The sequence below is a fragment of the Orbicella faveolata genome, unplaced genomic scaffold (genome assembly GCF_042242905.1).
Source record: "Orbicella faveolata isolate gen_17 unplaced genomic scaffold, um_ofav_v1 contig_24, whole genome shotgun sequence".
Lineage (NCBI taxonomy): Eukaryota > Metazoa > Cnidaria > Anthozoa > Scleractinia > Merulinidae > Orbicella > Orbicella faveolata.
The window spans coordinates 32,867,215-32,890,637 of NW_028301552.1; the positions used below are offsets into that span (position 1 = coordinate 32,867,215).

General features: G+C 38.7%; 2 protein-coding genes and 1 long non-coding RNA gene across 3 annotated transcripts; 2 read left to right on the forward strand and 1 right to left on the reverse strand.

The window, feature by feature from the left end:
• Positions 1-37: 37 nt before the first annotated feature.
• Positions 38-7,440, reverse strand: LOC110056261 (uncharacterized). Its single transcript, XM_089293025.1, has 4 exons — positions 7,310-7,440; positions 2,840-3,244; positions 2,211-2,361; positions 38-1,522 (listed from the first exon to the last, which is right to left on the reverse strand). The coding sequence occupies exons 2-4, from the start codon at positions 3,209-3,211 to the stop codon at positions 1,131-1,133; spliced, it is 915 nt and encodes a 304-aa protein (XP_089149151.1). The 5' UTR covers positions 3,212-3,244; positions 7,310-7,440; the 3' UTR covers positions 38-1,130.
• Positions 7,441-8,680: 1,240 nt separating this feature from the next.
• LOC149111342 (uncharacterized) lies at positions 8,681-9,546 on the forward strand. Its single transcript, XR_016208226.1, has 2 exons — positions 8,681-8,937; positions 9,140-9,546. It is a non-coding gene; the product is annotated as an uncharacterized LOC149111342 (long non-coding RNA).
• Positions 9,547-15,102: 5,556 nt separating this feature from the next.
• Positions 15,103-18,774, forward strand: LOC110056241 (melanocyte-stimulating hormone receptor-like). The gene has a single exon (XM_020762698.2). The coding sequence runs from the start codon at positions 15,269-15,271 to the stop codon at positions 16,340-16,342; it is 1,074 nt and encodes a 357-aa protein (XP_020618357.2). The 5' UTR covers positions 15,103-15,268; the 3' UTR covers positions 16,343-18,774.
• Positions 18,775-23,423: the final 4,649 nt, after the last annotated feature.

Consider the following 23,423-nt stretch of genomic DNA (forward strand, 5'->3'; position numbering starts at 1 on the left):
CTGCAAAACAACGATTTGAAAATCCCTATTCCAGGCGTTTTCTTTTTTTTAAAAGCTATAAAAAATTTCCTATCTTTGCGATGAGCGCTTTCTCGACATAATATTCTTTATACGCGGTAGATATACCAAACAGATCTAAGTTATTCTTAAATAAATTCAACTATGTCGACCCATATTAAAATTTGACGACGCAATTTAAATATGCGTCGCCTTTCGTCTTTACTGCCTAAGGTTCCCTAGGTTGAATCGCGCCATTGACATCACTGCTCATGTATTGGTTTTGCCTATGCCACCTGGTGCCACCCTATTCTCGGGAAGGTCTTTTAACGGCCATTGTTTAACTGTATCCAGTCAGACAGAGGCTAGGGAATAGCGCTTTCCCTCCGGCACAACTTTTTGTCGCTACGCATTCCGACGGCTTGGAAGTTTTCGGCCCTGGGTTTTGTTCGAAGGCTAGTAGTGGGCTTTTGGATGAATTTTCGATTGAATGATCCAAGAAGATTCGCGGAACTTTCCTCTTTTGTTTAGTTTGGAAGCCGAGCGATGGGATTTTCAGGTCGAAAACCGCCTCGGCGCTGGAGCTGTTCCAGTTTTGAGCCGTTGGGACTTTCCAAACTTTCATTATTATATCTATAGTAACCTGCGAACGTAAACTGAATCCTTCAAACCTTCTCAAATTGGCAATTTTGAGCCAAAAGAACGACAGTACACCATATATATGATATATCTTCACTTTTATTGAGCAAGTATTTGTTCATATTTTCGTGATTTTAAGCAATTCTGCGAGGTGCTCTGTAAATCCCATACATTGGTTATAAAAATGTCAATGTGCACAGCACAGAAACAGTTTGTCTGGGTGCCCTGTGCCTGAACCATGTCTATCCGCTACCTACCTATCTACCATCCTTCACAGGAATCTTACAGTAAGAACCCAAAGAATGGTTATAGAGGAATGTTCCAAATTCACAGCATAATCTCGTGTTCACGTGACCAAAGTCACGTGGACACGAGGCAAAAATGGAAGACTCACTATAGACTGACTCGGAATATAGCCACAGCGTGGGACAAATAATAAATAAATGGAATTATCAAAAGTAACACTTTAATTACGTGTCTGACCTTGAGATGGCTCAAACAAAAGTGCAATCCTTGCTACTGCAATTGCAGCTACAGATATAATGCCGTTTGATATTGAAGCAATTTACGTTTTTCCAATAACCGCTTGGTGGATAATCCACAAATACTACGGTGCAGTTGTCATCTTCCTCATCAAATGGTGCACCAGGAAGCCATTTGGTGAATGACACGTTATATCCATCAACCCATTCAAAGTCTCGATCTGTCAATTTGTTGAGTCCACTCCAAGCTGCCGACGTGTTCGAGGCAACTTGAAGACGAACGAAGTCCAGAAGGAAATTGTTTTCCTCGGCGCTGTGTATCGACACAAGACTAGCGTTTAGAGTCTTACAGGTTTGTTGAGCTTCGAACCAGTTTACCTTCTCTCCAAACGCTTTGAAACATCCTGTGGATAATGTTTAGTAATAACATATTCAAGACAAGTCAAATATCAAAAACTACCCTGAAACTGAAACTGCTTGCTTATTGTTCGGTTTGTAGCATGGTTCATGATAGATATCACATCTGACATAATCCGTCATACCTAACGAACGACACAGCAGTTATGTTTTAAGTATTGTTATTTAGGGTTTAATATCACAAGCCTCATGGTTTCTTCTTAGCCCCTCCCCCCCCCCCCCCCCTCCTCCCGCCATTTCCTGTCACTTTCTTCCTCTTCTTTGTTCCTTTTTCTGTGCATGTGTGTCGAAAACATAAAACAAACAAACGTACGGTTACGCTTCACCAATAAACGAGCGATCGAGTCGACGGTTGAGGCGTGCATTGCTAACACTGACCTCATAACCTTCCAGTAAAACCTGTCTGCAGGTTTCCTTTAACAAATTCAAAACAGCACAGTTTGACTTTAGTGGAACAAAGATAAAAGCATCACTTTCGCGATGAAAAAAGGCTGTATCGAAAGAAGCCTAAAACTGAAACAAGGTCTGAATCCAATAGCTACGGAAGAAAATATCACCTGAAGAGGCAATAAACTGAAAAGGACCACAGTGAACAGGGATGGGTGGCTAAGATTGCAACAGACAAAGATGGATCTAAAAACTCAGCCCAAAATGGAACTTCTTTGTTCAGCTTACCGGTTTCGCAAAATCTTCCCGTGAAGTGTGGATTGCATGAGCACGTGAATCTCTTGCCCGTGACATCACAAGTCTCGTGACAGGTTCCTCCGTTAAGGCATGGCTGACTTCCACAACATCCGTTCTGGCATTCGGTATGAGGAACATCGGCCTGGCAAAATGGTACACAAATTGAGAACTTAGAGATGGTTTCTACTCCTCTGGTGATAAGATAAATTCAAGCAACTTATAATGATATAAAGTTAGGCGATCACTTCTGCGTTGTTGGAGCGGTGTGTTGAAGCACAGAGTCGTATTGTCACATGGCAGCCATACCGATAAATAGACAAGTAGGGAAAGACACCACATAGTCCACGAATTCTTTCTTTTTTTTTTTTTCAATTTCTGAAAGCTAGAGTTAATTAGTTAATTTCCTCAGCGAGGAAAGCCATTGACTCCCAACAGTACCATTAACAACACATATCCGAAAACAATTTCTTATCTTAAATAGCTAGCTACTAAACACTTTATGTAAAAGGGGATTAAAATCACTTAGGGTTAGGGTTAGGATTTGACTTAAAAATTCAAGACCAGTCGATATTTTAGCGGGGCTGCGAGGGTGGGGGAGAGCAGTCAAATAAATTCCTTACAATAATGTCGTAGTTATCAACCAGATCATAGTACTGGGATCCTTGCAGAGGTTTCAGCGCGCTGGAATTGGTATGTCTGCTTTCTTCATTCAGTTCACAGTTATTTTCGATCACATGCGTCAGATAGTTGAAAGAGATGCAGCGACAGTCACACCGACATCTTCTAAAGCACTCGACTGGCTCTCTGACTGTCAAGTTATCAAACACGTGACCAAGAAGGGCGTGGTTGTTTACCATGTGTCTTCCAGGAGCGAAGAAGAATCCGCCTGTCGGACAATTATCAGTAGGACATAAGGCAGCCAGCTGTACTGCCTGAAGAATAACTTGAACAGCTCTCGCGACAATGAAATCTTGGAGAAGTTCAATATACATTTCTTGATTTCACTTTCACCCTCGATAGGTCTTCTACCAATAAAAGGAAACAGATTTTTATGGTAACTGACTTGTATTAACACCCCAAAACTTCCAAATTGTGTCTAATTTATGCTCATTTTTTATTCAAATCCTTCTTACTGGTTTGCAACAAAGGTCTACTTTTGTTACCTTTCATAATTTGTTCTCACTGTATTTTAGTATTTGTGATTTTCTTCCATTTGATTATATTTGATCTTTCATATATTCAATCGTATTTTCACCATCTACGGGTATATAGGAACTCACGAAGTGACCAGCTCCCAGTTAGCTTTCTAGCTCAGTTGGTAGAGCGCCACACCGGTATCTCAGAGGTCATGGGTTCGAATCCCGTTATTGTTCAGGCCTAATTTTTTTCAGGCTTTAATTTCACCACTGCTTAAGTTGTGAATAAAACTGCGATGATCATTCATGTCATCATATTTGAAGACACTGTTATACGTCGCAAAAAAAATGACCGAATGAATTGCATGCGCGTAGCTCCTTTAAAAGTTAAAGCAGACAACGTAATCTTCATTTCACAATCAATAAAATTAAGAGTTTAAACTCGAGAATAAAGTTTCAGTTATTTCTTGCAGGTCACTAATTTATACATAAAAACATTCGATAACCCGATTGATACACCGTGTACGCCGGTGAAAAATCGACAATTTTGAGATGAGAATACAACTTTGAGATGATACAAACAATAACGTGGTTACTTCCACTGACGCTTACACTACCCACTAACGAAATTACATTGCATTACATTCACAGTCACCTAGGATATCGACAACTGAAAATTCTTGAGCTTGCAATAAACTTAGCGCTTTTTACCAAATTTAAAAGATATATTTTCCGTACTCACGATGGCGTCACGGTCGTCATTGACGAAATCGGCCTCTTTCCAAAGAGTTGAAAAGCTCAAATTGTAGACAGCCAACTGAATTGCCTTTCAGGTAATATTTAAAATAGAACTGAAACCGTTAGAAAAAATACGATGATGAAAGGTTTCTGGTGTAACCAGGTTATTCAGCTGGTGTAAATTTGATGGTCAAGAGGTCCGGATGTTTCATTGTATTTGTTTAGACTGAAAAGAAAGCCATCCGCTGTGAATTTCAATTTCAATTTCAAGTTTTACTCCAACAGATTGATTCCTTCCCATAAGAAAGACAAGAAGATCTGTTAGATGTTGAAACCGCGCTTTTAAAATTTAACTGTTTTCTTAGCACTACAGTCGCAACGCAGTACACATTCGAAAGTAATCCTTGATGATTCATTGATTACTGTAGACATCACATCACTTGATCAACACAAACTGTACTATTGCACCATCAGTCGTAGCCGTTGTGAAATCTCCGATGACGTAATAGTGTTAATCTGGAACTTTCTTTGGGATATGTATGGGCATGAAGATACGAACACTATTAACAACAGCTTTCTTTCTTAAAAGTCAAGTTTAAATTTAATATTTTCCTTGAGTAAAGGGCTAGCAAAGAAGTCTCACGAGTCACATAATTCAAGAATTGCGTTATCCACGGCTATCTTTAGTACGGTGGTTATTTCCCTAACAATGACGTAATCATTGCATGTCCTGACATGTTCTTTGCTTGGCTTGCAAATATTTCATTTTCCTTCCGATCTATGAACTCGCTGCGATGAAAGAGCCAAAGAATTTACTTCATTTGCCTAAAACCACAAGAAATACTCGCAAAATTGCAAATAAATTAATGACCGTCGCTTCTGGCGAAATAAACTTCCAAAGTAAACACGATCTTATTTGTCACGTAGCGAAACTGAAAGCTGCAACGTCAACGCATTCCATGGATGACGTAATACCTTTTTTTAGCGTATTTATTATTCCCTTTGAATCCAACGCTTCGATAAAACCAAAAGAAAACATATTTTACCCACAACAAAGGAAAAAATATCCCTAAAATTATCCGTGTATTAATGTTTTAACAGCTTCTGGTGGAAAAAAAACATCACACGTTACGTGACTCGAAATTTGGCCGAGCGGAGGTCTGCGTCTGGTCACCGACAAAAAAAAAAAAAACAAGAAGATCTGTTAGATCTTATAACCGCGCTTTTAAAATTTAACTGTTTTCTTAATACTACAGTCGCAACGCAGTGCATATTCCAAAGCAATCTTTGATGATTCATTGATTACTGTAGACATCACAGCACTTGATCAACACAAACTCTATTATCGCACCATCAGTCGTAGCCGTTGTGACATCTCCGATGACGTAATAGTCTTAATCTGGAACTTTCTTCGGGATATGTATGGGCATGAAGATACGAACACTATTACCAACCGCTTTCTTTCTTTAAAGTCACGATTAAATTTAACTGTTTTTTTCCCTTGAGTTAAGGGTTAGTAAAGAAGTCACACGAGTCACATAATTCAAGAATTGCGTTATCTACGGCTATCTTTAGTACGGTGGTTATTTCCCTATCAATGACGTAATCTTCGCACGTTCTGACACGTTCTTTCCTTGGCTTGCAAATATTTAATTTTGCTTCCGATCTATGAACTCGCTGCGATGAAACAGTCAAAGGATTTACTTCATTTGCCTAAAACCACAAGAAATACTGGCAAAATTACAAATAAATTAATGACCGTCGCTTCTGCCGAAATAAACTTGCAAAGTAAACACGATCTTATTTGTCACGTAGCGAAAGTGAAAGCTGCAACGTCAGCGCATTCCATGGCTGACGTAATACCTTTTTTCACCGTATTTATTATTCCCTTTAAATCCAACGCTTTGATAAAAAAAAAAAAAGAAAATATATTTTACCCACAAAAAAGAAAACAATATCCGTAAAATTGTCCGTGTATTTATGTTTTAACAGCTTCTGGCGGAAAAACATCACACGTTGCGTGACTCAAAGTTTGGCCGAGCGGAGGTCTGCGTCTGGTCACCGACAAAAAAAAAATAAATAAACCACGGGTAAACCTAGAACCGCGCTCGGCCCATGGCCGCGCGGTTAATAATAAACCACGGGTAAACCTAGAACCGCGCTCGGCCCATGGCCGCGCGGTTAATAATAAACCACGGGTAAACCATGAACCGCGCTCGGCCCATGGCCGCGCGGTTAAAAAAAAATTAATAAACCACGGGTAAACCATGAACCGCGCTCGGCCCATGGCCGCGCGGTTAATAAAATAAAATCCTTAACAAGCTACATCAGAATAGTTTTACTTTAACACTGGTATATTTAGCTGGCGTTTGACCTTTAAGAAAAGAAAACTATCACAGCACAATGAACACAAACAGGAACATGGAAAAAAATTGGTTCAAGAGTATTTCGTTTCATGTTTTTTATTTGGGACAATCGAGCTTTCGAACTTTAGAACCTTCTTGAAAATTTTATTCGGCTGCAGAAAACCCTGGAAGTGTCTTGGAAGATGTATTCATTTTGTTCATAGTTTCGACTCCTTTCGCACATGCGTCTAAAGTAGTGAACACACTCGTTCAGAAGGAAGACCTTCGAGGAAATTCGACTCCTACCAAATTATTATAACTTCATAGCTTTTTAGTTCGTTACTCTTAATTATCTAGAAGAAATTAGCCTCTGATATCTCTGCCTATAGCTAGGTTGTTTTGTCTGGCTGTCACGTTCTTTGAACAAAGCGGGAGACTTTTGCAGTATTGTCTTAACAACTCTAATTTGAAATTTCCAAATTGAGAATGAGAATTAAAATGCATTCATGCGAAATAAAATTTAAAATTTGAATTTAAAATACTAAACTTCAAATGCCCTGTTGGCATTATATGTATGTCCTGAACTAAATATTTATACTTTCAGTTATGAAAATTAGTTTATGGAGTTAAACAACGATTTTGCACACAAGAAAAACTGGTCGGGAAATGGGACATACTTAATTTAAACTCAACCGAAGGTTTCAGGCTTCTGTTATTCCTGAAAAATTCAATTTCATGTTAAATTAATTGATGTGTTGACCATTACAGCTCTCCCTGAAAAAACTTCGGATCCTTTCAGTGAAAATATCAACGGAAGTTCTACGTGGCTGTGAAAAGCTCAAATTGATTAGCCATGAAAGATTTTACTCACCTCTAACAAAACGGACGCTCGTGCAAGAATTCCTCAAGGCAACAGCGCCGCGGCGCCGAAACTTCTATTAGAGAGTTGAAGTGTTCCGCTTCCTTTCTGCATGTGTGGTAATTTCCATGCCACTAAGTAAATTCGATCGACGTTTAGGTATTAAGAGCAGCTTCGCCTAAATATCAACTAGACTTGGAAATAGCGAAAAAATCGAATTTCTTCAAACTCGCCCAGAATGAAGCCCTACGGGCACTAGTTACAAAAATATCGTTTTAAGTTCGATAAATCAAAAATTATTTTTTTCCGCAATTTTTTCGTTTCGATGCCCCAAATCGGCCAAAATCCATCGAAAATGAGCGGCATATTCAGAGGCTCGTAAACCCAAAAGCAAAAATCTTCATTACAAACTGATTGCTCGTCGTATTTGTACTTCCTTTCTTGTCTATTTAGAGCTAAATAGATCGTGATTTGATTAGAACTTAAATATTTGACGAATTTTTTAAGTTAACGACCCAAGACAGCTTTACAAGAGGTCTACATTTAGCCTATTTTCAAATGTTAAAAAGGCGTTCTGGTACACGGCTTTTCCCGAAATGACTAGTTTGGTCTGAAAGAGCATTGTTTCTTCTTCAAATTACTGAAATAAAATTTTTGGGTAAATAAAATCGTGAGCGCTGAGATAGCGAACCAAATGCAGCACTTCGTCCTGAAAACGTGACCTTTGACCCAAGCGTAACGAAACCAATTACTGCAAGAAAACCCGAAAGAAAAGCAAACGTTCCGTTATTTTGAAACAATTTCTAGTGATATCTCTCCGAAACCATGATTGCAAGAAGCTATTTCCAGATATGAAATCTTGCAGGGTCAAAGACGGAGCTAAAGGGCGCATTTTGACACAATAACTTTGTTTGCCGAGAATTGAATTGCAGTCAATTCCAGTGAAATTTGCAAACTTGACGTATGTTAGCCGATACTTACCTGAATATTTATATTAATAGAAGAGTCGTCTTCTTGGATTAACCTTCAAAAGAGGCTGGACCCAGATTTGGAAACCTCTAAAAGAAGAAATGTTTAATATTCCGTGACCTACCCGATGCTATAGATTCCATGCACATGCCAACCGCATGTTTGTCGTAAAACCAACTGAACTCCACTGACAGTTTCCATGGGCAACTCCAAAATAAACAATCCCCAAAAATGTAAAGTGAAATTGGCTGTCTTCATGAACAGTTAGAAGCTAGAGTCAAGTTCTATTGCCTTTAAAAAGTGCTTGATTTTATTTGTTTGCGTCGACTTTGTTCACTACTCTCACGTTCGAAAGCCGCGAATCGGTCACGCCAAAACAGTGGAGACCGTGCAGACTGCAGACACTCGTTTGGGCTTTTCATTGTGACTCCTTCTTTTGGGTCTAGTTACAAAATAGTGTTAAATATATCTGAAAGTTTGTCATTTATCCACAGGCTGCACAAGCGCAGTATTTGACTTTTGATTCAATAGACAAACGCGTACAAGACTTTGTATGGGAAACTTACTCAGTCTGCACGGTCTGCAGTGTTTTGGCGTGACCGATACTACGCAGTATTCGAACGTGACAGTAACGACTGAGTGAACAAAGTAGAATCAAGCTTTTTTAAAAGGTAATGGAACTTGACTCTAGCTTCTAACTGTTCATGAAGACAGCCAATTTCACTTTACATTTTTGGGGATTGTTTATTTTGGAGTTGCCCATGGAAACTGTCAGTGGAGTTCAGTTGGTTTTACGACAAGCATGCGGTTGGCATGTGCATGGAATCTATAGCATCGGGTAGGTCACGGAATATTAAACATTTCTTCTTTTAGAGGTTTCCAAATCTGGGTCCAGCCTCTTTTGAAGGTTAATCCAAGAAGACGACTCTTCTATTAATATAAATATTCAGGTAAGTATCGGCTAACATACGTCAAGTTTGCAAATTTCACTGGAATTGACTGCAATTCAATTCTCGGCAAACAAAGTTATTGTGTCAAAATGCGCCCTTTAGCTCCGTCTTTGACCCTGCAAGATTTCATATCTGGAAATAGCTTCTTGCAATCATGGTTTCGGAGAGATATCACTAGAAATTGTTTCAAAATAACGGAACGTTTGCTTTTCTTTCGGGTTTTCTTGCAGTAATTGGTTTCGTTACGCTTGGGTCAAAGGTCACGTTTTCAGGACGAAGTGCTGCATTTGGTTCGCTATCTCAGCGCTCACGATTTTATTTACCCAAAAATTTTATTTCAGTAATTTGAAGAAGAAACAATGCTCTTTCAGACCAAACTAGTCATTTCGGGAAAAGCCGTGTACCAGAACGCCTTTTTAACATTTGAAAATAGGCTAAATGTAGACCTCTTGTAAAGCTGTCTTGGGTCGTTAACTTAAAAAATTCGTCAAATATTTAAGTTCTAATCAAATCACGATCTATTTAGCTCTAAATAGACAAGAAAGGAAGTACAAATACGACGAGCAATCAGTTTGTAATGAAGATTTTTGCTTTTGAGTTTACGAGCCTCTGAATATGCCGCTCATTTTCGATGGATTTTGGCCGATTTGGGGCATCGAAACGAAAAAATTGCGGAAAAAAATAATTTTTGATTTATCGAACTTAAAACGATATTTTTGTAACTAGTGCCCGTAGGGCTTCATTCTGGGCGAGTTTGAAGAAATTCGATTTTTTCGCTATTTCCAAGTCTAGTTGATATTTAGGCGAAGCTGCTCTTAAACTGTCAGTCTTCCTTTATTCCTCAGTCAAACGAGTCAATAATCGTCTACGTCACGTTAACGTTGTTTTGTCTCCTGTTAATAGCTCGGTTTTAGAATGACCGCAATACAATCTCTTTTGCTAATGACTAATGGACTGTTATCTCTACAACCAACCGCATCAGCCTGCATGTCTACAGACGCTAAATTTTTCTTTCCCGTTCTTCGAGCGCGAGAGCGATACCAAAACATTCCGCACCCCCACGCGCCCTGTTGCGTTTTGGTTCGCTCAGATCCATCGCTGGCAATATTTTGCTTGCGACGGATCTCGATTGCAAAATTGAAATTATTTTCAAATCGGCCGGAAACTGATCGGAAACTGGGTCTGTAACCGTTGTATATTCCTTATTACATTAGTACCTGTTGTGTGGATAACTGTCATATCAAAGTCGTATGCAATATGTTGTGCATTTTTACATCGTTTATTAGACTGCTGTGTTAATAAACTCCTAGCAAATTACTCAATTCCAGGATTTATTCACTCAGTTGAAGCCAGGGTTGGTAAACTCACATTTTAAAACTAGTGAAGTATAAACTGGATCTATTGCAGACCAGGAGCAGTAATGATTCTTGAGACAATAAATTAAACTGACGCGAGAGAAAAGTGAGATATGTACAAAATCGATGAAAAAACGTGAAATGAGATTAAAACATATTAAAAATGTAATTGGTGTGTTTGCTTGTTTACTTGGTCCATTTCTACAACTCATGTATCAGTTCTTTGTGTCTTCTAAACTCAACTGAACTGTTCACAAGGAATTAAGATGTTCTCTGAAGATTTTAAGTTAATCTGGAGAATATGAGAAAATCTAATAACCTGTCTCAAAAGTTAGAAGATGCGTTGAATAGATACGTTTCTGAGAGCAAATTTTCGGCGACCTATAGTAGCCCTAAGGCTTTTAAGACGAAATGCAATACACGAAAATCGAGCAATTTCAGGTTTTAGTGGACAAACATCGGGTACCAGAATAATTTTAAGTATTTTGCAGTCATTTTTACATTTTCTTAAAGCTAAATACACAAACAATTGCCTAAAATAACACCGAAAACAATTTCCCACGGGAACGAGAGAAAATAAATCTCAAAGTTCAGAGAACTTGTGAAAATAAACACAGGCAGAATTTCATCATCAGTTTCATTTCACCAGTACTTTCAAGTGTTTCATATGAAGTTCAACATTCGTATTCGACGTTTGGTGTTGCTAGAAATGATTTTTTTTGAGAAGATATTTAAAACAGTCGTAGAGAAGTTTGCAATACGATGTAAATAATCTTGGTGCTAGGTTTTTGTTGACTTGTTACTCGAACTTCTGGTGGATTCATTCTTAATTATTCTCATAACCTGTAATAACTTAGATTATTGTAACCATTTGATACATGTATGGCGTGGGAACCACCAACTGTGTCATCTTTGTTTCATTGACCGTTTTCCGCTGAGTAATAATTTCATTTGAGCTATCGATGAAAAACCCTTTAAAAAGTAAAGCTGTTATTGTGTTATCAAAAGCCGTTCAGATTAAAACTGACAAATGACACGTAAAATAACAAATTTTATTTACTCGGGAAAAATTTGAGTCTTGAAATGTGGTATTTAAATTGGAAACATAATTTATGTTTCAAAAACGTTTGTTTATAAATAGAACATTTTGATAATTTCATTTAGTAGGGACTGAGTACCTTGTATGCAGGTCTTCAATCGATTTCGTTCGAAGAGCCAGGTACCCTCAAGGCAGGACAGCAGCACATCAACAGCACACATCATGCTGTGGAATCAAACGATGGTGATAAAACCGAGTATTAATCCGACCTCAGTTCCTTCAGAACAGCTCTGTTCATTTATGGATGTACGGTCAGTCATTTCCTGGTATACCATGGACGTTTCCATCTTCTTCCTCGTTGTAAACGGGATCTCTTCTATAACGGCAGTCACTTCCAATGTACTCGTTTTGTGCGCGATTTTGGGGAATCCATCACTCCGGCAGTCCCCGAAAAACCTCTTGCTTTGTTCTTTGTCGTCTTCCGACACTTTCGTCGGGTTGTTGTCGCAAACAAGTTTCATGATCAAAGTAGGATACAGGAATGCCACGCTATCGAAATCTTGTATCTTTTGGTTCTTGTCAGAGACATTTGGTGGCATAGGTGGAGGGGTAACGTTTCTCACATTGTTCTTCATGAGCATCGAGCGATACATCTGCCTCATGCGTCCTCTCAGATACGAGACCATCGTCACAAAGAATCGCGTTGTATTTGTGTTGGCATCTTGTTGGATCTTCACCGTTTCATCAGCATTGGCGCGCTTCTTAATAGCAGATTTGGGTCTACTCGCTCACGTACTCATACCATTGCTTTTGGTTTCCAATTGTTTTATTCATCTAAAAATCATTTTGCTGGTGCGTCACCACAGACGAGCTATTATAGATGTCACTCGGCATATTCAGTCGAATCAACGGAAAGCTGTTGATGTGGCATCACGAACTAAGACAGCTTTGACAATGACCTACCTCTTTGTATTGTTCCTGGCTTGTTACACTCCACTTTTCTGCTGCTTTGTCATAATGTTGGTAGAAGGAAGAGTCACGGCCAATCTTCATGTTGGTCTTGGTGTTTCAGTGACTGTAGTGTACATCAACTCTTCGCTCAACCCTGCCTTTTATTGCTGGAGAATGCGTGAGATCCGGAGAGCCGTCGTGAAACTTTTAAAAGCTGTGTTTTCTAGGCACTGAAGAGCTATCCTGGCGACTGTTCTGGGCGATCTCGTATGCTAACATGCCATTGAACAACGAGAACTGTACTTTGCTAGTTGGAAAAAGTGCATTGCACAGCATTTAAGGTTTAAGAATTATAAAGTTCATGGATGACGTCTGCCCGCAAACTTTGATTTATTTAAGTCCATGAATAACTTCTGGAAACTCTTTGCAGCTATCGTCCTTCCTTCCCCATGCAAGTGTTTTTCTCGGTCTCTGCAATTTACCAGTACGTACCCTGGGTGAACAGAAGAACTGCAAACTAAGGTTACCTGTCTTGTTCAAGAACGGAAGAAAGTGGCTAAGGACAACACTGTAACCCGAGCCCAGCGTTTCAACCGGAGTTCAAGACGTTAACCATTAAGCCAAGGCGTCTGCCAAAGACTGCCATGAGGTCATGGAAACCTAAAAGAAAACTAACTGTTTTTTCTAGGCAATGACGAGCTATCCTGACGACTGCTCTGGGCGATTCTGTATGCTAATATGCCACTGAACAACGAGAACTGTACTTTGCTAATTGGAAAACGTGCATTGTACTGCATTTAAGGCTTAAGAATTATAAAGTTTATGGATGACATCTGCCTGCAAGCTTTGATCTAATTGAGTCCATGAATAACTTCTGGAAACTCCTTGTAGGTATCGTCGTTCCTTCCCCATGAAAGCGTTTTTCTCGGTCTCTGCAATTTCAATACCCTGGGTGAACAGAAGAACTGCAAACTAAGGTAACCTGTCTTGTTCAAGAACAAAAGAAAGTGGCCAAGGACAACACTGGAACTCGCGGAGCCCAGCGTTTGAACCGGAGTTGAAGACGTTAACCATTAAGCCAAGGCGTCTGCCATAAGGGCATGGAAACCTAAAAAAACCGCAGCTAAAACAATTGGTTGATCCAATAGGTCTGTGATAAAGATTTCCTTCATACTGAGATTTACACTTAACGATAACATTCTTCCCTCTATTGCTCGGTGAAATCTTGTTTTATGATGATCAACATTTTCTACCTTATAAATTCTTTAAGTGAAAGTGAAGCATACTGCTGACAGATTCCAATTGCAAGTCTAGTTGTTGGCAAGTTTCTATCGAGTGACGTCACAGTCATATTCGATCTATCAACATGGTGCTTCAAATGTTTCAGCTGAAATTTTCCTTTAAACAGCAGTTAAACATATTTCTAGGGCTGAGGCTGCAGTTGCTTAAACTGATTTCTATCTACGTAGTCCCAGAAATAATAAAAAACAACCTTTTACAACGCTCACCTTTGCCCGATTTAAAGAGAGCGTTTTCTGTTCTGGAGGATTCTGTGCCTCTGTTTATATACTGTGTATTTCTATTTGCTCTGGGTTTTTTTCTTTCTTCATGTCATGTACAGTATATGGCAAAAAATTAAATTGGCTGGTTGTTTCAAGGAGTTGTTTACCTCATGGATGTCAAGTTTATTAAAAGAAGCTTTTTCAAAAACTTTTTCAAGTTTGGTGTTCATAACCATTGTACTCTTGTCTTTTTTGTTTATATGTATTTGTACTGGTCTTTTTCAATAAATTCAGTAACATTTCGAGTAATAAATGTGACAGTTAAATTCATTTCCAACCAAACTTCCGAAAAAGCTAAGGTTTGAATAAAAAGTGATTTAAGGTATAATTGCTCATATGCAATTGTATAGAACACAAGCTACGCACACCTGTAAATTTGATATATTTTTATAAAGTCGTTCATTAGCCTTCATTTACTCAAAAATGATATATTTGTCACAAGGGCAAACATAATTTTCCTGTCCTATTAACTTCAAACCATGTAATCTTCTTTTACAACTTTCAAAGCTTTAATGTTTTTTTAAACGTAACTATTTTGGAAGAATAACTTGCCGTATTTGAAGTCGTGCTCGTTTGGGGCATTTTCGAATTCTCCTATTTCCACTTTTTATCTGAGTTACCTGTTCAATTATTAAAGTTTTGTAAAGTTGGAATAGTGCAGCTGTATTTCGCTTTTCATTGAAATTTTAATAAACATGTAATTTACGAAACTCTAATTAAATTTTACATCACCTGTCATAACGCTTCAAGCTGGGATAGTGATCAACATGTAACTTCTTGTTACGAAATTATTACATTGTAAAGCGAATATGTAATAAGAATTAAGAAGATCATCAACTAGAAGGCATTGCCGTGATGTAATACCAATTCTCAATACTCATATTAGAAAAAACGCCTGGAAATAGAATGGAGAAGAAATACTTTGATCATCCTGGCTTGTTGGATTAAATGGTCTAATTGGTAGAGTTAAATCGAGGGAGCTAGCTGTGACACACACCACTTAACAAGAAAGTGACTTGAACAGAATTTAGAATAAGGACAGTTCTCTAGCGTTTCTTTTAAAGAACTGGATTCGAATTGTACGAGGATTTGGGAAAGTTCACTTTTTGAGGATTTTCTAAACAATGCGAGTTTAACTTTCAAAAATGAACGCCACTACGACCGTAAAGTCAGTGCAACCCTTCGAAGTCGAGAAGAGCTGTTATTTCATCGAAGTTAACCTCGATTTGCCTTTTTACGTGTATTTCACGAACACAGCAACTTCCGTTGTAAACGGGGTTTCATCTGTTGTAGCGGTAACAGCAAACGCCTTAGTGCTCGTTGTTATATGGAGAAGCCATGTTCTGCACACGGCTGCTAACGTTTTATTAGGCTGTTTGGCCTTCTCTGATGTAATGGTTGGTTTGGTTTCTCAACCTGCATACATTGTCTCCAGAGTTAGTGAAAACCACGGTGACTTCCAACGTCTTTGCATTTCGCACCTGGTTGCAGAGATAACAGGCTGGGCAGCTTCTGGAGTGTCGTTTCTCACTTTGACAGCTATTGGTGTAGAGAAGTATATTTCACTGTTTCGACCTTTGAGATATCACACGTTCGTTACGACTAAGAAGATGCTTACTTTAGTCCTGTGCTTTTGGATATACCTTATTTTGAACCAAGCCGCGCGCTTTTGGTTTCTCGATAGCAAGTCAGCTGCCTGTTTGGTCGTTGTTGTGATTGTTTCTTGCCTTAGCATCAGTTTTTGGTCTTACTGGAAGATCTACACTATTGCATCTCGACATCAAAACTCTGTTCGAGACATCGCGCTTGTAACCGCGCGCTTGCATGGCAGAGAGGTCTCAAAATCTGTGCTACGCGAGAGGAAGGCTGCAAATGCCATGCTCGGAGTATTTTTGCTGTTTCTGTTTTGTTATTGTCCCATGGTGTTCTGTTCGGTAGCGTTTCAAGTCACAGGGTTTACAACGTCTATTAAAGTTGCATTTAACGTATCCGGGACATTATCATTTGTGAACAGCTCTTTAAACCCACTCTGGTATTGCTGGCGTATTGGGGAAATACGGCGCGAAATACGGAAGTTATTTCTTAAAAGCACAGTTGATGGTATATCGACTACTGGGATGGCTACCAGAGCCAGCTTTGTGTGTAGGAATGACGGTCTTGATTTGATCAACTCCGAGGTATTCACAAAAGAAAATAGTGTAGCTCCCGTCGGGATTTGAGTAAGTCAAGCTCAGTTTAGCATTCCCTAAAGGCAGAAATTAAATATAGGTGTTTCCTTTGTGTGTTACTAGGTTACACAAGTCAACATGATGTTAGCTGATATGACATGGTACTTGATGGTGTGGCAGGTCCAAAGAGATGTGAAAAATGGCAAAATTAACATTTTGCCAATCCCAGAATTTCTCAAATAACATTGTATGTTTAGGGACGTCAGTTTTCGTTATATTTCTAGTGTGGGCCTTTTAAAATAGCAAATGTTTTCACGGGAATTTGCAATTCCGGTTTGTAATAACAAAAGAGAGCCTTTCCTTTTTCTTGATTGAAGAAACTCTTAAAATGACAAGATGAAATTGCAAAGTGAAATGAAACCAATGGAAAATTGATTGAAATATGATTGAAGTTACTTATCCGAACATCAGAAAGCTGTGTTCTGGTGTGATACGTTGCCTTTATTTATTCACTATATGTATGAAAGCTGAAAGCTTGTGGCGTCGTGTACAATACATTACTTCTAGATATGAAGTGGTGATTTCTGGGAGAAAGACGATGCAATTCCTACACACATTTCGAATCGTATTATTTTTGGGAGAAAGACGAGCAATTTAATTTGTCCCCGCAGCTATGCCGAGTTGTGAAGTGTCCAGCCAGCTATTTTTCACAGGAGATTTAACTTCTCTCCGCGTGCAAAGTTGTGACGTTCGATCAATATATATAAGATCACCATTTTAACCACGGCAGTTGTACTTTAAGTCAATTCAATCATCAGCATGTTGACCTCTTGCTGTGTTAAACTTTGAAACCAACTTATAACGTCTCAGGAAAGCACCCCACATCCCAGGGTATATAATTATCAGCCGAGACAACATTGCAAGCTTCAAAGATCGCCAACCTGTTCCCTCCCCACGGGTTAAGCACCAGCCTTTCTCCAAAACGTCTCAAGAAGATAACACTTTGTCGCAACCAACAAAGTTTAAGCCGCTTCCGGCAGTACTACGCTCGACAGAGAGTAGTGGTCTGGAGCAGAACACTGAGAGCCAAAAACACCTGCAGAAATTAAGAGTTCCAGGCAACAGGGAAAGAAACTTCAAAGTCCAATTTTATCATTCCGCAGGACTTAAGCACACTGAGAGCCCCTGAGGTTTTCGAGTGCCTAAGGGGTCCTAACATGTAACAGTTAGAGAAGATTTTCAGCGAGCATCAGGTTCATGGCGGCACGCTCGTGTGTTTGGATGAACAAGCTCTGGAGTCGTTTGGAATGGATTGTTCTAATTTCATCGTATAAAATTCTTAAAGTGATCGCTGACTGGAGGCCACAGCTGTGGAAACTAGCCGTCACACACATCTCTAGAACGTAGATCTAGAATCTTTTAAACAATGCATGGGTACAGCGCGTTTTCCACTAGCATGAAAGATCTTTGTTGCTCTATTGATAGTGATTGGTTACTCGATGTGAATCGCACTGTAGCACACTGGACTTCCTCTTACTATGTTAAGAAGGAATACGTTGTTGATCATTGTCGTGCTGTAAGGGCGTACCAGATACCCTGTAAAAGATATGATGTTGTGCAAAAGTTAACATCTTTGTAGAAATGAGTTTATCGAAGGTTATGAGAGAAAGCGTGGAAGTGTGATTAGAGAGCTGCAGTTGGAATCCGGTGGAACGGATTTGAGTGTTCCATGCCTGATTTTGTTGTGGGTAGAGACGAGTTCAAGTCCCAGACCAACCAACTGGTACGCCTCGTGCTACTTGGAATTTTTGATCATGAACATTGATTTGAGTCTGATTATGTTCAATTGCAATATTTGTTGCGGTTTGTTTGCATTTCTAAACTTTGACTAAAAATAAAATATTGTCAATATTGATTTCTTATCTCTGGTCACAGCCGTACGTGCCACTTAGGCAGGGCTGAAGAGGATCATGTCATGCCAATATTAATTTCTAATTGACATCATGATCACATGCCTATACATGCATTTCTAAATAATGTTCCAGTATATTCAAAATCGTCCAGAAACAGCATTTGCAACCCAAGAGATATTCGATCTGATATAGACGATCGACTTTCATAAGATTCAGCTGGTGCTGATGAATCTTTCCAGCGCACTCATGTATAGGATGCGGTACTCATTATGGTATTGGGATGTTTTGTCTGACTGAGGCAGGAGAGCAACAAATCGATTGGGTCCCTGAAACGGACTGAGCAACTTTGGAAAGCCATACCATTTGCTAAACTCCCATGTCAAAATTGACAATGGAGATGCCAAAAATATGGCAGATAAGTGTATCAAGATAACCATTTTTACAATTTAGGAAACATTGTAAAATAAATGCATGTAAATACGCTAAAGTAATTTATATTTCCCTGTTGTTTGAATTATGGAAAATGTACAAATATTTCAAATAAAATCAAATTATATCTTAAATCTAAAATTTTTGTCACTGTGAATATTATTTCATTAATTTTGTTTGATATTGGTTTTTATTGTGATATCTTCACTAATATTCATGCTACCTTGCGGGTATTTATTGTTATTATTATCCTTATAATAGCAACTGTTCAGTGTTGTGGAAATTCTTTCTTTAATAGCATTTTTTTTAAACTGGTTTGAAATCTGGCCCGGGTTGTTCGAAAGCCGGTTGGCGCTAATCCAGGATTAAAAGTTAAAAGAAGTAATATGTATTTTTTGTATAGAAATATCTTTCACCGCTTATGGTTGTGTAGTTTAAGATTAATCAAACTCAAAACTGAAAGACAAACAAGATAAACAGAAACTTGACCGTTACAAAACCGCAATCAAAATTCTCTCTAATCCTGGGTTACTTTAATCAGGTTTTGAACCACCCGGCCCTGGATATTTGAGACTGTGGTGACTTAATTATGTACCAGTATTGGTGCAATATTGGTTTATTGCAAGAGACATATGGAGAGACTGTTGCTATTAGTAAGTTTAAATTTATATCACTCGAGTGAAACAAAGTCTCCTCAAGTCGCTTAAAATTGCCTTAAGTCGCCTTAAGTTGCCTAAAATCGCGTTAAATCGCCTAAAGTTGCAATGTTTTTATCGGCCAATTTTGCTTAAGGCGCTTAAAGTAAAAAATAAAAAATAAAAAAAAAATAATAAAATAATGAAATAATTAAGAAATAGCCCAAAGTCGTCTTACGTTACGGCAACTTAAGGTCCCAGAGTAGGCCTATTTTTGATAACCATTTCGTATCATCCCCTTCCGATAAGAGAAGTCCACCCGGTGTTGAAGACGGTAGGGATGATTCAGCCGTTAAACTATGTACAGGGCCAGCGTTGTAGCTGGTCATTGTTACTTTTTTCGAAATTTCTTCGGCGTGGATCTTTAAAAATATGAATCCCTTTCAGAGCGAAAACGCCTTTTCAAATTTCTCCGGCGTAGTGTGGGCATGGACTCAGATTTTGCATTTCGCCGCCGGTAGAATAATAGCATAAATTAAACCTTGGAAAATTATCTGCCATTTAACTGAGCCACTCATACGGCGGCGCCATATATATTCTTGATCGCATATGTATAGTGACTTACAAATATGGAATTACTCCAGTCATCTGGCAAATAAATACGTGCAACTAAAGTTAATGAGTTTTATCATCTCCGGAGGTCTCAGAGCTGCAAAGAAAATGGTTCAAGGATACCATGGCTTGCCACAAACGTAACTACGTTTATCAAGGTCGCAGTTCAGATCATTCCATTGATCGGTTATGAAGACCAATGAAATGTAACTCAGTGCAATTTTCAGAGCCACCCATAAAATTCGGTTCTCCTGGCTGCCAATTGGTAAATGACACGTCAGATCCATAAACCCATTCGTAAACAGCTTTCGCGTTTACCAAGTTGGTAAGTCCGATCCATACATTCACAAGAGACACGACCACTTGATCGAGTGCGAACGAACTCGTTTTTCTTATCACTGTGTATGGACGTCAGACTACTGTTTAAAATGCGGCAGTTTTGTTGAGCTTTGAACCAGTTGATCTCTTTCTTAAACGCCTTGAAACATGAATCATTAAAGAGGAGCCAGTCTGAGGTAGAACATATTGCTGTGGAAAGTTTATTTTTGACAGACATTATTAGTATAGAAAGAAATTTGTCAAGTGACTCGTTGAATAACAGAAAATTATAAATCCGCCATCTTTGTGTTTCGATCATCTCTATAACAACAGAACTTAACAAACATGTTCAAAGACATTTGAAAAGAAACTAAATCTTTAATCTCCCTCGATAAAAATTGAAAGATTTTAAAAAGTATTTCAAACAATTTTGACTTTTTATCAATCTATTGCAGCATATTTGATGTTATAAACTGGCTAAAATAACACAGAGAGCCATTGCAAATACGTAAAACGTCAGATACAATAGCGACATGCCAGAGATTGCAGGAGACCACGTTGATATAGGTTGCAAGCTATATCAGACAAATAATCAAGTAAAACATGTATTTGCATGTACCAGACTTACCGGTTTCGCAAAATCTTCCCGTGAAGTGTTGCTTGCATGAGTAGATCAATCTCTTGCCTGTGACGTCATAAGTCTCGTGACAGGTCCCTCCATTAAACATGATTGGCTTCCACAGCATCCGTTCTGACATTCGGTATGAGGAACATCGGCCTGGCCAAAATACATTTTTAAAGTTTAAACACGACTTGATTGGAAGTAGTAAATAAATTTTGTGTAACAGTAGTAAAGGGTAACAGCAGACAGACTGTAACGTATTGAGAAAGTAATTATTGTATTGGGGTAAACACTTTTTTTAAAATCTCGCATAGAAACTTCTGCGTTGTAATAATACCTTGAAGGCAGATTTTCAGTTGTCGTGCATGTTGGTCAAAGTAATGTATTCCTTACCCTAATGTCGTAGTTAACAACCAGATCATAGTACTGGGAACCCTGCAGAGGTTTCAGCGCGCTGGGATTGGTATTTAATAAGTCTATGTTAAAATAAATTTGGGCTTTAGCAAGAAATTCGACAGGAGCAAAGCATATCTGTCAAGATATGACTGTCATGGAAACATCCAGTTTGATCATAGTCTTAGTGAATTTATTCTTCCACCGTTTTGTCTCGGGGTAAAAAAAAACACGGTACTGACTGTGTAGCAGAATTCGAACACAACTTAATTTTTTCTTTATTTACATTCACTTAGACGATAAATTTAACATTGCTCCGGTCTAGTTTAGACTTTCACTGTGTAAATTCATCAAATAGAACTGTTTCGTGGATATGGCGCTGGGTCAAATACTATTAATTATTTAAATTGTCTTTAAACTATCCACCTGCTACCAAAATTATATTACGAAACAACTTCCCGTATTAGCCTGCACGTTTTGTATTCTGCCAATCATTTGTGACAATACTTTTCAACAAAGCTCTGGGTCATTTTAATTATAGTGAAATACGCAAAACCTTCGGATTCCTCTGTTTATTTTTAATTTGTGTTACATCGATAGAAAGACTGAAAGTTTTGTTTTTCAAACGTTCGCTTACGAGCGATCCAATCCAAACATACTGACATTCATGTTTTTATCATGATTTCTTTTGAATGTTCGCGTATTAGCAACCTGGCATTATCCTAAACGAATACAACTCAACTCGTCCTGGCAATGCCCTTGCAAAAATTGATGAAACAACTTAAGTTATGCCATCGTGCACGTTTGTTGTTTTTCTGCCCACCATGTAAATTTCATTGTAGTCTGAAATCCACAAAGCTTTGTTTATAGATGGAAGGTTTCCCTCCCAGTTCCCATGCAGTTAAGAATAAAGGTTTTTTTCAGCTTTCAGTGCTCCCAAATTAAATCCTTTATTTTATCCTATTTGTTTTATCCTATAGTTACGTTTTAGTTAGCCTTTCTTCGAGTGACTGCATATAAACTGAGGACCACTGAGGCAATCGAGGCCTCACGCTAGTAGTCATCAAATCGATTGCTTTAACCACCCGAAGCGAATGAATGTCTTGACGGGCTCTCAAAAATCTTCAGTTTTGTTGGTGTTTTATTTTGGTAGAAATTACAAGGCTTTTACAATGAAAAGTGTTCCCTATAATTTTCTCCCTAGTACGTGAGAACATAAAATGATTTGAGGGAAAAAAAGCCCTGCTCAAGGCGGGTGAGGGTAAGAGAGTGAGGGTAGGGGTTACGATATTTCTTAGTTCAAAAGAGAGAGCTTATCAGGGAGGAGTTGTTTTGAGAGGGAGGTGGGGTGGAGTGGGGGCTTAATGTAGTTTTTATTTGTTGAATTATAGTGGTATGAGCTGACCCTCGCGTGACATAAAATGACCGTTTCCTTGCAACGGGGAAGTAATTTCAATTGTACTGATATAGAATAACTGTTACGTAGGCTGTACTGACTCTTCCGTTATATCGCCCAAACTGTTACACGCCATGCGGTTTAACAGTGTCACTGGTCACGTGAAAAACCACGTTGCTAGTGACATGATCCAGCAATTGAAAGCTTTCGTAGTTTCTGCGAGGACACTTGGCACGCACGTTGCTCGTAAGTTCAACCAAAAAAACAATTCAACATGCAGGCTATAAGTCCATGTTTCAGTAACTACACGGACCCAATAACTCAACCACCAATTATAGTCTGCAAGCAAGTGTAACTCACGCTTAACAGCACAAGCGTCACGGCCTCTAAAAAACGATAGAAAAGTCGGGAACGAGCGCCAAAAACAAACAAACAAACAGTACAAGTGAGTGAACAATTTGTAATTTCTAAAACACTTAGATCCACTGATAAGTTTGACAGGAGCCTTAAATAGGCTTTAATATTAGAACGACGCTCTGCCCACTGCACACCACATTTCAACGAAAAAAAAACACGTTGCAACATTCTTGGATCGTTCTGTGGGTCGTACAAACGTGTTCAAGATGAGGTGCGCATGTTCCACTAAAATGTGACCTGCGTTTGAGCGGGCCTTTAAACGAAACTAACAATGGACGTAAAAATTACGCTTAACATGAACCTTACATAAACAATAAAAAAGTCGATGTCCCGACCCTTGAATTCTTTTGAAGCCGTAAATTTTGGTTGTAGAGAGGACTTAGCTTTGCAGTAATCG